Genomic DNA, 16,026 nt, shown 5'->3' with positions numbered 1-16,026 from the left:
GTGCAAGTAGTAGTTACCCTCTACGGGATGGGAGGCAGTAAGTAAGAAAGATGGTAGCATCAACCTGAATTAAGCCGGAAAAGTGTGATGAATTGCTGGTAAAGTAGTAAATTTTATATTCGCGAATATTATTTCTGAACGTTTATAACTGCCTATAACATGCATGACTAAGATTAGTCCTCCTCTTTGCAGCAGACATGGACACTACAGAGAAAATGGAGTCTTTTTGAAGGTAGGACTAGTACAAACGACAAGATTGACGAACAGATGTAGTGTGAAGAAACATGGACAAAGGTCTCATAAACTGAGATGCATTAGCCAAGAATTGAGAGATAAGAAAGTAAGTAGGATGGGTATAGATATGGAAGTATCAGGATGAGTAGGAAGGCCCAGAAAATCCAAAATAAAAGCTATGGCAGGACACAGAAAAAACGGGAATTCAGGAGGAAAGTTGTGAGAACTTGATTTCATATGCAAGTTAAAAATAAATCTCATGTAAAACCATTAATGATGACGACATTACCATAAATAAATTTTTAATTACTTGTATTAACAATTTTTAGTTCATATCAGTTGAAATAGCGATAAATCAATGTTATTTTCCGTGGTGTAGGCCTCTCTCAATTTTGTTAAGAGGCCAGTTAAGCCACATACCAGTGATTTGTTTTTGTTTGTATGGTGCTTTTTATAATAAAGCTTTAATGGCACCCCAGGAAGTTGGGAGGTGCCAGCTTACACTGCATCTTTTAGTTGGTTTGTATTCAGCCGTTTGTCGTTATACACATGGTCCTGGTTATACCCTACCTGACAAATTGACATAATGGGTCGCTAGTGACGTTAATGCCGATTAACCACAAAGTCTAAAGAGATTAGTAATGTTGATCTTGATTAACCTGTCCTCAGTCTTTTTGCATATATGATTTTACCATTTACTAAGTTTTACGTTTCTAGAGAAATTGTAAGAACTGATGTTTGGTGTTCTTAATATAGACGCAATCGATTCTCAAACCTAACGAAATCTTTCTTATGCAAGTGTCGTTTGCTATGATGATATGGCGCTAATGTTTGGTTTGTATGGTGCTTTTACGTTGCATGGAACCAGTGGTTATTCAGCAACGGGACCAACGGCTTTACGTGACTTACGAACCATGTCGAGAGTAAACTTCTATGACCTGAAATACACATCTCTCACTCCTCAATGGAATGGCCGAGAATCGAACCCGCGACCATCGAGGTGGGACGCAAATACCATACCAACCACGCCGCTGAGGCGCTTCACATACCAGTGAGTTTCATTTCCTTTAATCTAAAATTGTGGAGGAGTCTTCCAGTCACTGTATCGACTGGATATGATAAGAATAATTTGAAAGTGGCTGAACTGGTAATTTTTAGTGTAGTACGTCATCTCTTTTCTTGTCCCTTCTTATCGACCACTTACTCCTATGCTTTGAAAGCTAGACATTTCCTAATAGGGTAGAGTTTGCACACAGCTCAGGTCATAAAAAGTCGTTCCGTTCTCATTGATACTTTTTTCTCACATCTTAGTATCATCTGCAAAAGAAACCATAAACGTGACCATGTAAAGTCTTTACATGCAATGGTACTAGAAGCAATAGATGAACACTCAAATCTCTTAAGGACTTCATTGACCCCTGCCATACTCTCTCAAGAATCTCTATATGAAACAATGAATATGAAAGTATAAGAATAATGATATAGCAAATTCTGGGAGAGAAACTTGATCAGAATACTTGAATAGATTTGTAAAGAGCTTTGTAGGATGCTGAAAGGTGGTCCGGGCATGGTTTATTTGTTTGTATGGCGTTTTTAGCTTGCATGGAACCAGTGGTTATTCAGCAACGGGACCAACGGCTTTACTTGACTACCGAACCACGTCAAGAGTGAACTTCTATCACCAGAAACACACATCTCTCTCCTCAACGGGCATGGTCAGTGGGGTCTTTGTCTTTCAGTTTACCAAGAGGTGTGCTTGGATAGTACTTGGCATGGAAATTAGGCTATTTAGGATTGCTGGGTTGGTTTTCAAAATTATTTTAATTTGTGAAATCATCACTTTTACATGAGCTTCTTATTTATGATTTGTAAATGAACAAATTATGAAATTTAGGTTATAAAAGCTAAACACTTTGGTACTAAACGCTATTCATTGCTTCAAGATGGCAAGAATAACAAATTTACATAAAACAAATAACTTGGTAGATCACTAAATTTTCTCCTTATATTCAATTTGACAGAGGTTAAACAATTTTTATGAAATTACAGTTTTGCAAAGATTTTATAATTATGTTGAGTGAATCTGGTGATCTTCACAAAACTTCCTCAATCTGTTTCCAATACTTGACATTAGTTTTTTATTATATTTTGGGAATTTACATTTAAGTGCTAAGAACCCGAATATATTAATAAATTAATAAAAGACCTTTTGTAGATGAGGCAAATTTATGTTAAGCATAGAAAAAGGTCAAAGCACAGAATTAATTGCAAAAAATTTGGAAAAATTTCAAACACAATTTACATCTACCCATTTATGCATACTAAGCAGTTTCAGAATTATTTTTCATCTATGAATACAGTAGTACTACAGACTTGAAAATTTTCAGAACTTAATGTTATTCATAAAAGAGCCCAATTCCATCAAGAAAATTATCAACGACATCCCTCTTGGTGTGAATTCCAAACTCTAACATGGGCTTATTTCAGTTTTTAATTATTTATATCAGGTTCATTATCCTATGTTTTAATTTTTTTATATCAGGTTCATTTATTGATTATGATGGATTTTAGATATGACAATTCTTAACTGGAATATTTACATGTAACCTTGTCATGGTGGTTGCAGCTTTAGCCGTTTTGACTTTTGTTCAGTGCCTTTGTGGATTTGAATTGCATTTTTAAATCTTTTACCTTCTATAATTTTTTTTATTTAAAGTATAATTTTGAATATCTTCTAGGGATCTCCTAGCCATTGGAAATTACAAAATTCTGTGGCGGCACATCTATAGTAATTTCAAAACAAGAGAACATCGGAGCATCTTTGGAGGGCTTCAACATCTTCTGGTTGCCGAATGACATCCATTTATGGCAGATTTTTCCATTGTGGAAACAAGCATCTTCTGATGGAGATTTTGTTTCACTAGGTGACATGACAACAAAACCTCCATTTTCAATACGCTCAGTCTTATATTTTTGCAAAGTTGTGCATGGCTACCATGGACATAATAAACACGTTGTTTAAACTGCCATACAAAATTGTACCTTTTAACTCTCTGAACATGTAAATTTATATTAAGAGAAATTTCACCAGCTAGAGTCAAAAGTGAAGGGCAAAGGTAACCAAATTTACAATGAAGAGGGAATTCAGGTTACCATACTATCTATAGTAAATATTTAGTCTACAACTGTCAAGAGCAATTTTTTTCTGCTAGGAGCATATATATTCTAATTTTCTAAAGAACATTTCAGAGATTGCAGAACTATTAATACACCTCTTAAAATAAAAATCACCAATATGCCAAATGATTAGAAAATCATTTTCAGTCATAACTATCAGTAGATTAAATTACTCCATATACGAATTAGTGTCAATAAAAACATGTAACAATGCAAAAATTCGTATGACAATATTTTGGCAAATGCTACACATGATCAGGTACTTAATATACAAAACATGACCAGGTACTAAGTTAATACCATGTTTTTGGTCAACATTTCATTATGGTAAAGAACGTGGACTGCTTAATTTACATAATAACAATAAAACAAACTTTCTAAGGAATAATTAAAAAAATACTCAAGACTTTCAGATCTCTTTATTGAAAAAGGCCCTATTTTCTTATGAAGTGAAAACACTATCCTACATGAAACTCAGCCATGGCTATGAAAAAATCGAGTGATGAAATTAATGAATATCTCCTGGGTAATGGCGAGGCCAGAAACCAGGGCCCTCAAAGACCAAACATATAACCCCTCATCTACAAGGAGAAAAAATAAAATTAAAAAAAATATATATAAAAGTAAAGAGAAAAGAAATTTTCCCAAATTTTATAATACAGGGAGAAATCTTTGAATGGTTTCTACTCTTGTAACATTCAATAAAAAATATTAAATACAACTGGATAAAGACATCCAATGGGCTTTGTACAATGTTAGCTATATGACAAATCATCTCATAATAAAAAAAAGGAGACAATTTGAATAATCTGGTACGTATTCTCCTTTCCTACTGGCATTTATAGGCATAACAGTACTGTACTATTGTATAGAAAAAGGTAACTATATTCCAAGAATTCTACTTTGAGAGGGGAGCCCGGTTCCTGACTAAGCCTCGCCTAGTCACACAGACAACAGTCGAAATTTAACTATCAATGCATGGTCACTGCTCAGTAATGAGGACTGAATGAGGAGCAGCAATCTGGTGGTTTTGTGCGATTCTGCCCACCCTTGTGCTTTCTCAAAAGAATAAAGACTCCACAATATTATTCTAATGGAGAGAGAGACAGAGAGGAAAAAACCAATTGAGGGAAGAAACTAAACCATACACGATAAAATGTAGCCAGGACACACAAGGAGCAAGAACCAAACACTGTAGCGTCTCCACGAGTACTTCAGATCCTCCTCTACACTACCAATGCAGCTTAATGGAGGTGATATTCCCTTGCACCATCACAAAGAAATAAAAAATAAATTAGTTGTGGTCAAATATGGTAATTCTACAGTACAACACTGTAGTCCACTGTGGAAGTGCGCCTTGCTTTTCAGTCTGATAACTATCAATTTTTTTTTTTATTTTTTTAAATTTTTTTTTGCCAGTAGTCCAGGAGCGAGGCTACCTCCTTCATGTCTTGGTTTATACAGTTGTCTTCTCATTTCATGAGTAAAACACTCTCCAGTACTTCAGAGGTTACTGTGACCAATTGTCACTGAAGGGCTTCAACCAGACATCACTACCAGACAACCACCCTGGCTGGTTAAGGATTAGCCACAACCAACAGTACGCCTTGCCTGCTGGTCACATCACAGAGAGCTTCCCTTAATTTATGTGACTAGGAACCCCAGGTGCAGCGTAGCCCAGCTGCGGCCGAGGCACAACTTTCTTTCAGTGTGTCACGGCACATCATTAGCAGATGGGCGGTGGAGCCATAGCTAAGCTGAACACAGAGTCACCGTCACTGAGGGTCCTTTGTCCCACCGTCTGCCAGCAAAAGCACTAAAACCTATATCAGCAACAATGCTGGCAGAGGCTGGGTGGGGAGGAGATGATGGCTAGGAGGAGGCTGGCCAGCTGCCTTCCCATCAGCTTTTCCACTTGGAGTGAGACTGCTGGCTGTGTAGGCCACCTGATGGGATCATATCCAAGAGGTACTGACGGTGTACCTCTGCTGCTTGACGCATCAACTCTTGCTGCTGTTGCGCTAAACTTTTACTGCTACTGCTACTACTACTGCTAGAACTAGATGTTGAAGGGCAGATGATGTAGGAGGTGGGACAGCCCCTAACTGAGCAGCAGATGCAGCCATCAACTGCTGCAATTGACCCATTCCAAATGGATTATACGGCCCTAGTAGGAAGGGATTCAGCATATGAGCTGGCATTTGTTGAGCTGCAACAGCTGCTGCAGCTGCAGCACCCATTCCCTGCATTCTCATCAGCTGCTGTTGAGCAGCCTGAAGCTGTTGAATGGCAGCGGGGTTTGTCATTGCAGCAGCCATAGCTGCTGCGGCAGTCATGCTCTGCATGTACTGCTCCTTTTGTTGCTTACTGAGACCTGGTGGTAGGAACATTTCCTTTTCTCTTTGCTCCCTTTCACGTTGTTCACGTTCCCTTTGCTCTCTCTGCTGTCTCTCTTTCTCCCTCTCCCTTTCACGTTCTCGTTCACGCTCCCGCTCCCTCTCTCTTTCTCTCTCACGTTCCCTCTCCCTTTCTCTCTCCCGCTCCCTTTCTCTTTCTCTTTCCTTTTCACGCTCACGCTCCTTCTCACGTTCACGCTCTCTTCTTTCCTTCTCTCTCTGTAACTGAGTTTCCCTCTGTAGTTGCAACTGAGCTGCAACTGAAGGTGACGAGCGGTGACTTGATCCTCTTGAACCGTGACCATAATCAGACTTGACTGCTGTAACAGATACACTAGGTGGTAGCCGGGAAGAAGGAGATGGTACTGAAGCAACTGATACTGATGCACTTGAAATATCTGGTTGTGGGGATGCCTGTCGGAAGAATGCATTCATTACAAATGCCTTGAAATAGAAATAAGATTACAATGAATAATACTTCATTTATATCAAAAATTTTATTTTTATATCAATGAATTTTATAACATCTTATTGACAAATATGAGGACAGTAAGTAACCTTCCTAGGTGTCACATATGCCGTTTGGTGTGATTCAAACAAAACTTTACAAAATACATGAACATTTAAAACTATAGCCACTTCCCTAGTCATCTAACCATACCTTCATTAAAACCTATTTTGAATTTTTATACTACCCAGTCATTTTCACGTTTTATTGGTTAAGAGATAACTATGTAAACAACTTTTGTCAAAAGTAACCTATAAAACTTAATTTCTTAAAATGGATATGCACTTCACGAACTTGACCTATGTCTAAGGAATGCATACAGCCTAGCTAACTCCAGCATTAATCTAAAAGATTTTGAGAAAGATGAAAGAACACAGCATTAGCCCACTGACTTCATTAACTCACAATAGCTTAAAACACTATCTGGAAGTTTTTCTAAATGTTCAACTTCAATCTCTCCAAAAACTGCCAAGCTTCCTAGTTTTTATTAATAAATAAGTTAAGTATATCTTAGTTTTACCAGACCACTGAGCTATTAACAGCTCTCCTAGGGCTGGCCCGAAGGATTAGATATTTTTTACTTGGCTAGGAACCAATTGGTTACCTAGCAACAGGACCTACAGCTTATTGTGGGATCAGAACCACATAATATCTAGAAATTAATTTCTATCACCAGAAATAAATTCCTCTGGTTCCGCGTTAGCCCATTAATAAATAAATAAATTTTAAAAAAGTAATGTAGTAAGGAAGGAAACATTACTATGTCATTTACAAACTTCTATCACCATGTGTGCTTTCATACCCACAAGGTACAACACTCAAGTTGCTGTCAGCAGGGGCAAAATATCACACACACACTAAGCCCCCGCCAACACAGATTACAGAAGTATATTCAGCATCTCATAATTAAATCTTTTATTGAAATTTTAAACGCCTCTGAAGTAGCCCTAGGGATCCAATATGATACAATTCATCAATAAAATGCATTAGCAAATATCAAGAATTGTAATCCGATAACTTCCCAGTCATTACCAGATAACATATTTGAGAGGAAAAGATTGGCAGTCCAGGTACTTCAAATGTAGCACTAATAGCAGCAACCAAGGCTCACTGGCACACTATTGTTATTAACAAATTATAATTTACATCTCAAGAACAATTTTAACCTTTGGATATAACTTCAACCCCTCTCTCATATACCGGCACCTGATATGACTGCACTTGAAGAGATTCGTTGAAGTTTTAATGAAAATCACACTTCACCAGTAACAATTTTTTAATTTTTAATTTATCATCCTCCTTCATAATAATTTTCTTACGGGGCTATTTAACAATTCTGTGAATAATTCTGAATTTACTCATTGTATTATTGTAGGGTAACTGTATAATGTCAATATATCTATTCAATACAGGTTGCTTTGAACTAATGGTAATGGAAGAATATTATCCATCACTGTTTCTTAGTTCATCACTATCAAAAACTGTCAAAAGCTGTGCAAGTACAGGTCTATAAGAATGAGTGTTTATGAGTGTGTTTTTGCATCTCTTATTGCATAATTACGCTGTTTAATTACTTAACACATGTGATATTGCTATTATCTTACACACCTGTTTTTTTCTTGTCACTTTATTTGATGTTAATAGTTTAACCAGATCACTGACTAACTATCCTCATGACACTTTATTAATAGTTTAACCAGATCACTACGCTAACTATCCTCAATCTAAAATCCATTTAGATTTGTTCTTAATAAATACAAGTGACCATATCTAGAAAAGATCTGCCCTGAGATTTACAGTCCTGTTCTCATATCTTGTTCATTCTCTCTACTTATTATAAATCAAACACTGAGAAATTATTTACCAATCCTTTCAGGTCAATATCACTACTGGAATTTTGAGGGCTAAATTACTTGCACTAACTTTAGAGCCATCAATAAAGTGGAACAGTGGTGGCTTGCACATTACATCATAAGCACTACTTGTATGTGACACCCATCAAGATAGTATACTGCCTCTATTGATGATTATTTTGTCAAGCCAAGACAATAATGGCTGAGTAATGGACCAGAATGTCCCAATGTAATTAAATTTATGAGAAACAAATTTAAGTGGTTTGATTCCAAATTACTCACTGATTATTCTAGTAATGCAATTTTACACTGAAACCAGTGACTTATAATCTTAATAAAATCTTACAACATACTATCATTCGACTCCTATTCCTTCAAATTCATGACGATTCTTGCCATTGTAATAATTGTTCCGAGTAACTGTGATAATTATCATACTCTGACCAACTAACAATATCCAAATTGTTGTGATATGACAATCTCAATTTAATAAATTTGATTACCAGGTTTTATTATCAATTTTTAGACAAGATGTCTCATTCAAGAATTATTATAGTTTGATCATTCAAGGAAAACTGGCAAATGCTTGGTTAGAGGTACTGCAATCAATATAAAAAATGCTTAGTTAAGAGGTACTGCAATCATATATGTATATATATATAAAACTTTTTGAACTGAATGACTGAAAAACTTAAACCATTGCACCCTCTTCTTTTACAGAATGATTATTATACGTTGTGTGCCAAATCTGGGTCTTCAGTGACTACCACGATAGGCAAGTGAAAAAAATTTGATTAAGAAGTTATCACTAACACAAAGTGAAATGTGTAATAGGCATCTGCACAATAATAATAATAAAAAAAAACTTAAAAATACAGCAACACCATTAACCTTGAAGGAGCAGAATCCCCAGATCACTAATTAGAAAACGTTTCAAGATTCAAATGCACACACTTGGCTTATGAATGCTTCGCACTTCATCTCTTCTTCCTTATAACTTGTAAAGATGGCTATATAAATATATTATATATATAAAGTGGATGTTGTAAAACTTGCATTACTAGTCACTATGCATACAGTATAAAGTTTTGCAAAAAGCTTACAAATAAGTGTTCTACTGACTAGTGCATCTAAAAGAAGCAAACAAAGAAAAAGGCCAAATTACATAATCCATTCAACTCAGTCAAAATTCTAATTAAAAAAATTGCAACAGAAAAAAAACTAAAATTGTCAAGTACCTTGTGCATCCATACCTGTGCCATCCGGGCTTCGATTTCTTGCTCTTGCTGAAGAGCCTTTACAAAGGCTGCTTTCAGCCTATTTGTATGTTCTTGCTTTAGGAGACTTTTAATGTTAGTTGTAACGCACAACTCACATACAACTTTAACTCCTTCATCCTTATCTTTTTCTGTTTTAACTGTAAACAAAGAAAACGCATTACAATTTGTTAATTTCAGACATATTACAGCTACATCAATTTCAACATATATAGATTTTCACTTCACAAGAGAGAGAGAGAGAGAGATTCTATTGGGGTTAACCAAAATTAGTGTAATAAAAGAAGTGTTAAATATGAAAACATCTCCAAACAAACTGTTCACCTTTACTAGCTTTGAGAGCAGCTTTATCCCATTTCCAAGAGGGAGTGAAATCTGTTCCACATTGTGTACATATAAATGGCGTAGGATGCAAATCTGTCATCTTGCCATGTAGGAGTATGTGCTCCACGCACTGCTCTAATCCCAACAAATATATGAACTCTGTGTTGTTTGGGTTAGGAATGAAGTTCATCTCTGGTGGGGGAGGCTTGGGTGGTGGTATCTGGAGAGAAAAAATGCAATGAAAAATACCAAAAGTAAAATTACATTTTAACCATTATTAATCATTTCCCTATCTAGGTTGAAGAAAATTAGATATAACAATGAAAAGGTATCATTATGCCAACTAACAAACGACTAAGCAAAACTTCCTACATACCACTTAACAGTGATTACTATCAATTATAGCAACCTAACTAACATATTCAACATCCCTACCCTTAAGGATGTTTGTAATAAAACCTACAATGCTAAACAAGCCATATGTAAACTCAATATCTATATTTTAAATAAAAGCAATTCCTCTCAACATGATATCTGAGCCTGAAAAAAAAAAAAAAAAAAATGCTAACCCTAAGCAGTGTTTTTTCCAACTGTTTACGTAGGGCTAAACGGGCTGCTGCTTGGCGTTGAGCAGGGGTATGAGTCTCCTCCAATCTGGCCATGCTTCCAACACTGTTGTTACTGCTACTGCTGCTGCTACTGCTACTGCTGCTGTTACTACTCACCGGCTGTATAAATGACAAAACGCAGGAAAAATGAACTAAGACCATGTATACAATGAAGTAATAAGCATGAGAGAGAGAGAGAGAGAGAGAGAGAGAGAGAGAGAGAGAGAGAGAGAGAGAGAGAGAGAGAGAGAGAGAGAGAGAGAGAAATTAATTAATAACCATAGACCATTCTAAATTAATTATATAGAGTATTGGTTTAAGTTTGTACTTCTTTGTTGAAATACAAAATCCATGACAAGTTAATAAATTTCTAAGTTAGATGCAGCTGAAGCAAGTCAGTCATGTGATTCACTTTTTTCTTCATGACATCACTATAAACAATCGGCAAGAAAATTACTTAGGCAGTCCCCGGCTTACGACATTCCGAGGTTATAAAGCTTTTCAATTATATTCATCAGAAACTATTTCCAGGTTTACAACGCATGTTCCAGGGTTACAACGCCTACAATGCCAATCTGATGGAAGAAACATGACTCCAAAAATGCAAAATAAACTTTTTTTTTTTTTTTTTTCAATGAAAAATGCAATAATAATGCAGTTAACATAGTCTTTCATCCACTCAAAGCATTAAAAAGTATGGTTTTCATATGATTTTTTGGCTTACGACACATCTCCAGAACGGAACCCCAATCGTACGCCGGGGACTGCCTGTATTGTCATTCACAATTCTAGGAATGATGTTCCAATGCAAAAAAGATTTGAAAGAATAAGCATAGGTTATGTTTTTCTTGAGAGAGAGAGAGAGAGAGAGAGAGGAGAGAGAGGAGATTGGAATGAAGAGAGAGAGAGAGAGAGAGAGAGAGAGAGAAAGAGAGGGAGAGTAGAGGAGAGATAGAGAGAGGGAGAGAGAGAGAGAGAGAGAGAGATGAGAGAGAGAGAGAGAGAGAGAGAGAGAGAGAGAGAGAGAGAGAGAGAGAGTCTTAAAAAGGAGAAACAAATCCAGTTAAGTATATGTACATATATTCAAAGATAAATCTGCACAGACAGCTTTCCCGTTTCAACAAGATTGAAAAGTTAGGTTCTAGAAAGCTATTTGTAAAGCTTAATCTTTATTATTATTAGATAACAGATTAGTTTATCCAGACCTCTGAGCCTAATAAAGGCTCTTCTCGGGCTGGTTAGCTTTCTCTTCAAATATATGTACATATACGCCACTGCAGATTTCCCTCTCCAAAAGAAAATACATAACCGGTGAAATATTAGGATATTTTATACTGATCCTGAGGTAATATTAATTTATGTTAAATTCTCCCTCCAAAAAATCCATTTGTTGAGTAAAAGTTATTTTGCTAACATAACACACAAATTTTATCTCATCCACACCTGACACATAAACGCAATTTCATAATACTGTACATTTTACAAAGCTATAGCATTCTTCAAAACAACTGTAACCAAAGATCCAACCACAAAATTTTAGAAAATCTGAATCAGTTCATATTATATGGAACTATCCCTCAGGCTATTATTGCTCATCAGCCAAAGAAGTTTTATTTAAAGTTTTTTTTTTTTTTTAATGTGAATTACTGGCAACCATTAGGGAGTGAAACAAAACAGAAGTTTCATGTTGTGACTAGCTGTCATGCTCAAAGGACACCATAAAATGGCAGTTCTCTCTCTCCCTTTTGTCATAGATAGCCCAAGAATTCAGTCTGAAGTTTACTGGGGAACACCTTGGTTTAAGAATGGATTTTTTTCTGCACAAGGAAATCACAGGTTCCACCATAAATTTCAAAATCTAGACTTTAAATCCTGTCTAGGTAAGTACTGCAAATGGTACAAAACTTGATTCCCTAATGATTTACTATAGCTTATTCCATAACGACAGGTTACCTTTGACACTCTACTTTCTGTAGACTGCTTCTACCTTTAAAATTGCAATTTCTAATTTACTCTCATTAATGCTAAGGATCCAGTCCATCACTGGTAAGGTTGTTAAAACTGTATATACTACAGGGCACTTCGTTACAACGCCCTCCACTTGTATATCTGTTTGTACTTTACAAGAAAAATTGGAACTGGACTATAGAATTTAGCCCAAAGGCCAAGCATTGGGACCTGTGAGGTCATTCAGCGCTGGAATGGAAATTGAGAGTTAAGGTTTTAAAAGGTGTACTGGGAGGAAAGCCTTGCAGTTGCACAATGAAACAATAGTTAGGAAGGTGGAAAGTCAGATGGTATGGAGAAAATGAAGGAAGGTAAAATAAAAGAAACGAAAGAAGTTGCAGTTAGGGGCCAAAAGGGTGCTGCAAAGAACCTAAAGTAATGCCTACAATGCATCAGCTGAGGTGCACTGATGGAACCAACTACCCTATGGAAATACAAGAGTAAATTTTGATTCTTACTAAGTGCAACCAAATCCAGATCATGAGACGTTAAAGTGTTCAACAAATAACTGGGACTAATAGTGGACAAACCCAGGATTCTCACACTGGAGGAAGCTTCTGAAAAGCCTCACTTCACAGATTCCATGACTGATTGACATGCCTGCACTTTTAAAACATGCAACCAATCTTATCCAAAAATAGTTCACCTAGTTTAGGGATGACACAAATAACCATGAGGAATGTGATTCTGCTCCCCTAACTGGAAACTTAAATTTCTTTTCACCCATCCAGTTTAGATAAAAAAACATCACCTACATGTTTACGGTCATCACAGTCTCGAAGTGAATTCTGATCACACAATTTTTAGTAACCATTCTGGAATGGCTGTCCCATGTCACTGTGTGAAACTTCATAGCTTGCACATAGCTCTGGTTCTGAAGAATAGGAAGGCCTCCCTGTAGGCCTCTTCTTGAATTATTTACGTTGAACTTTATCCTAATATGCTGTGATCTCTTAAAAGAGTATGTATGCTCAATGGCAAAGTTGGTCATCGATTCTCCCCTTTGCTTGGATGTTCACTTTCTGCTACTGTCTTCTAAAACGATTAGTGAATTTGCAGAAAACACAGAAATTGTGATCTCAATCTTCAGGACCTTTATACAGGGGTAATGAAAGCAAACTGCAAAGTAAAAACACTCCTGATGTTGGCTGATGATCACTAGGCCTTAAATCAGAGGTTTCAATCATAAATACAATGAAATATTAGGGCAATAAAGCCAAGAACTGGGATCATTTTTTGGCTTTCAGCACCTTAATACTAAAACAACCAAGTTGGAATGGTTGGAAATTAAAAGAAAGGCAAATATAAAAATGATGAAGTACAGGGAGTACAAAGCTCTAAAAATTGAACTTGGACCAGAAATAAATTCCTCTTATTCTGCACTGGCAGAGCGGGGAATCAAACCTGGACCCTGAAATTGGTAGTCAAGCAAGTAACCAACTCATCCAACATGGAACTTGCCTACTGTGAAGAGTAACCCATTATCAGTATCATTGAATAGCATAACCAAACCACCTATTCAAAACACTGCTCTCTTTCACGGATGACCAAGTAAACTAACAAAGGAAAGAGATCTTAACAGTACCTTCTCAATCTATGCAAGGCCTGTGCTCAAAATTATGTAATGCAAAATGATTTTTGCATAATTTCAAGTATGCGATGGTTTCCAAAATATATCGAAGTAAAGGAGGTAACTGAAACCAATGACTGCGTAAATTCTCCAAATGCAAGCATATTGGTCGCTTTTCTCTTACTTAATATAGTGTTACCCAAGAAGAAAATATGAGAAAATAATGGACAGTAGCAAATCACACTTTTATAAGTATAGAAATAACAATGCAATGACTCGATACGAGGGGGGAGGACAACCTGGCAATTTGCTCCTGCAGTGTAATTCACATTAAAATCTTTTAATTCCCAACTTTTCATTCAATATTTTTTGCTTTAAGATTACTTTATACAACTAATCAAACAATGCTATGGTTTTAATGGCAGTGTACATTATTTTGAATCTGCATAAAACTGAGTCCCAATATAGAAAACTGTTAACAAATACCTTAATTAAAAATATTTACTGATACATTAACCATTATGCCTTGGCATACTGTATAACCTTAGCAGAATCTACAGTTCTTCAGACATTCAAATCAAACTGAGCAGAATCTACAGTTCTTCAGACATTCAAATCAAACTGTATCCATTGCAATGGAAAAAGCTTGACACACACTATAGAAGGTATATAGTTAAGGAAATTTACATTTAAAATCTATACAATACCAGAAAACCTGGGAATTATATTCACAAAACCATTGAATAAAGTTTTTGAAATTCGCAGGGATCACTTGTTAGATTCCTCTTATATGGTGAAAACTGAACAGGGTAAAGATTAAGACACTTGACAGCTAAGAAGTGAACAAAGGGAATGGATAAAATGTAGAAGACAGAAAGCAATAATCTATGATTGAAGAGACGCTGCATTAATCTTTAGTGTTTCATGTGACACAAACTCCTCTACCTCAAATTAGCTCATGTTGTTGATTCCAATTTCAACTACAAGAAACTAATAAACTCAAGCTTTAGTGGATGAACTGATCATTACGTACATCAACAGTGGAATGTCAGTAGTAGCACTCTAACAAAGGATAAGAAAGATGTGAAACTTAAGGAACTTTATGTAAAAATTCAACAAGGGTGTAAAGCAGCTATTTATGATCATTCCCTGCCTGAAAATTTGCAGTTATATGTTCATCCCCTGCCAGAATAATTTAAATTATAATATTACTACAGCTGCTAGAAATTCCACCCACAAAATAACATTGCAAGTATATGCATCAAAATAAAACCAAACCAATGAATTTTAGCAAGTGGAGGGAGATTACATCCAAGGACGAAGCTTTGGAATAATGAAAGCACAATGCCTCAGGATCAATAATATACCATACATTATCACCTAACCAAAAATTAGTAATTAAATACCATACATTATCACCTGAGCAAAAAGTAGTGGAAATGTTTTTTTAACAAAATGTAGCAAAAACGTTTTCACCACCATACTTGTAAACTAAATATCAGGAAGCCATTGGCATCCATCACGAACTAAACTAATTTCCCTGCCGAGACACCTCGCCCACAGAGATCTCATCCTTTATTAAATACAATCATAAATAAGGTATACTGATTACATGGTGACCAACATACATAAAACTTCTTCATTCAAAACATTTTTAACATGAAACCTCTCCCCTTAATGAACTTTGCCTCGGACAAGGGCCCTTTTACAAAATTATGGGAAAAATTAATTCATATTGACCATATGAAGGTTGGGCAAATGTTGTCCTTAAGGATAATATGTTCAAAAGCTGCATCCTAGACAACTTGGTAATAGCATACTGCAACCCCACAGACTTATGAGGATGCATGAATGTTCAAGGAGAACAGCATGAGATCCATACAAGACAACTATCTCTACGACATTTTACTTATTGCAATAGCTGGAAATTGGAAACTGTGGTGGATGGCCTGATTTTAAACAATTATTGCTTTAAAAGTACACTTTTGCAGTTCAGAAGTGAAAATCAAGGGGTTTTACCATTACTATTGGAACAAAGATTTTGCAGATACTAGCCTAGCACTATCTTTTAA

General features: G+C 36.0%; 1 protein-coding gene across 1 annotated transcript in view; it reads right to left on the bottom strand.

Annotated features, from left to right (window-relative positions):
- Positions 1 to 3,815: 3,815 nt before the first annotated feature.
- LOC135206162 (transcriptional repressor p66-beta-like) overlaps positions 3,816 to 16,026 on the bottom strand; it is a 52,608-nt gene continuing 40,397 nt past the window's right edge. The window contains 5 exon segments of the mRNA XM_064237442.1: positions 3,816 to 5,486; positions 5,489 to 6,221; positions 9,422 to 9,585; positions 9,770 to 9,989; positions 10,339 to 10,497. Of these exon segments, the coding sequence (XP_064093512.1) occupies positions 5,314 to 5,486; positions 5,489 to 6,221; positions 9,422 to 9,585; positions 9,770 to 9,989; positions 10,339 to 10,497 (1,449 nt within the window). The 3' untranslated portion in view covers positions 3,816 to 5,313.

This window comes from Macrobrachium nipponense, chromosome 29 (assembly GCF_015104395.2).
Source record: "Macrobrachium nipponense isolate FS-2020 chromosome 29, ASM1510439v2, whole genome shotgun sequence".
NCBI classification, from domain to species: domain Eukaryota; kingdom Metazoa; phylum Arthropoda; class Malacostraca; order Decapoda; family Palaemonidae; genus Macrobrachium; species Macrobrachium nipponense.
This window is presented reverse-complemented; position numbering and strand designations above follow the sequence as displayed.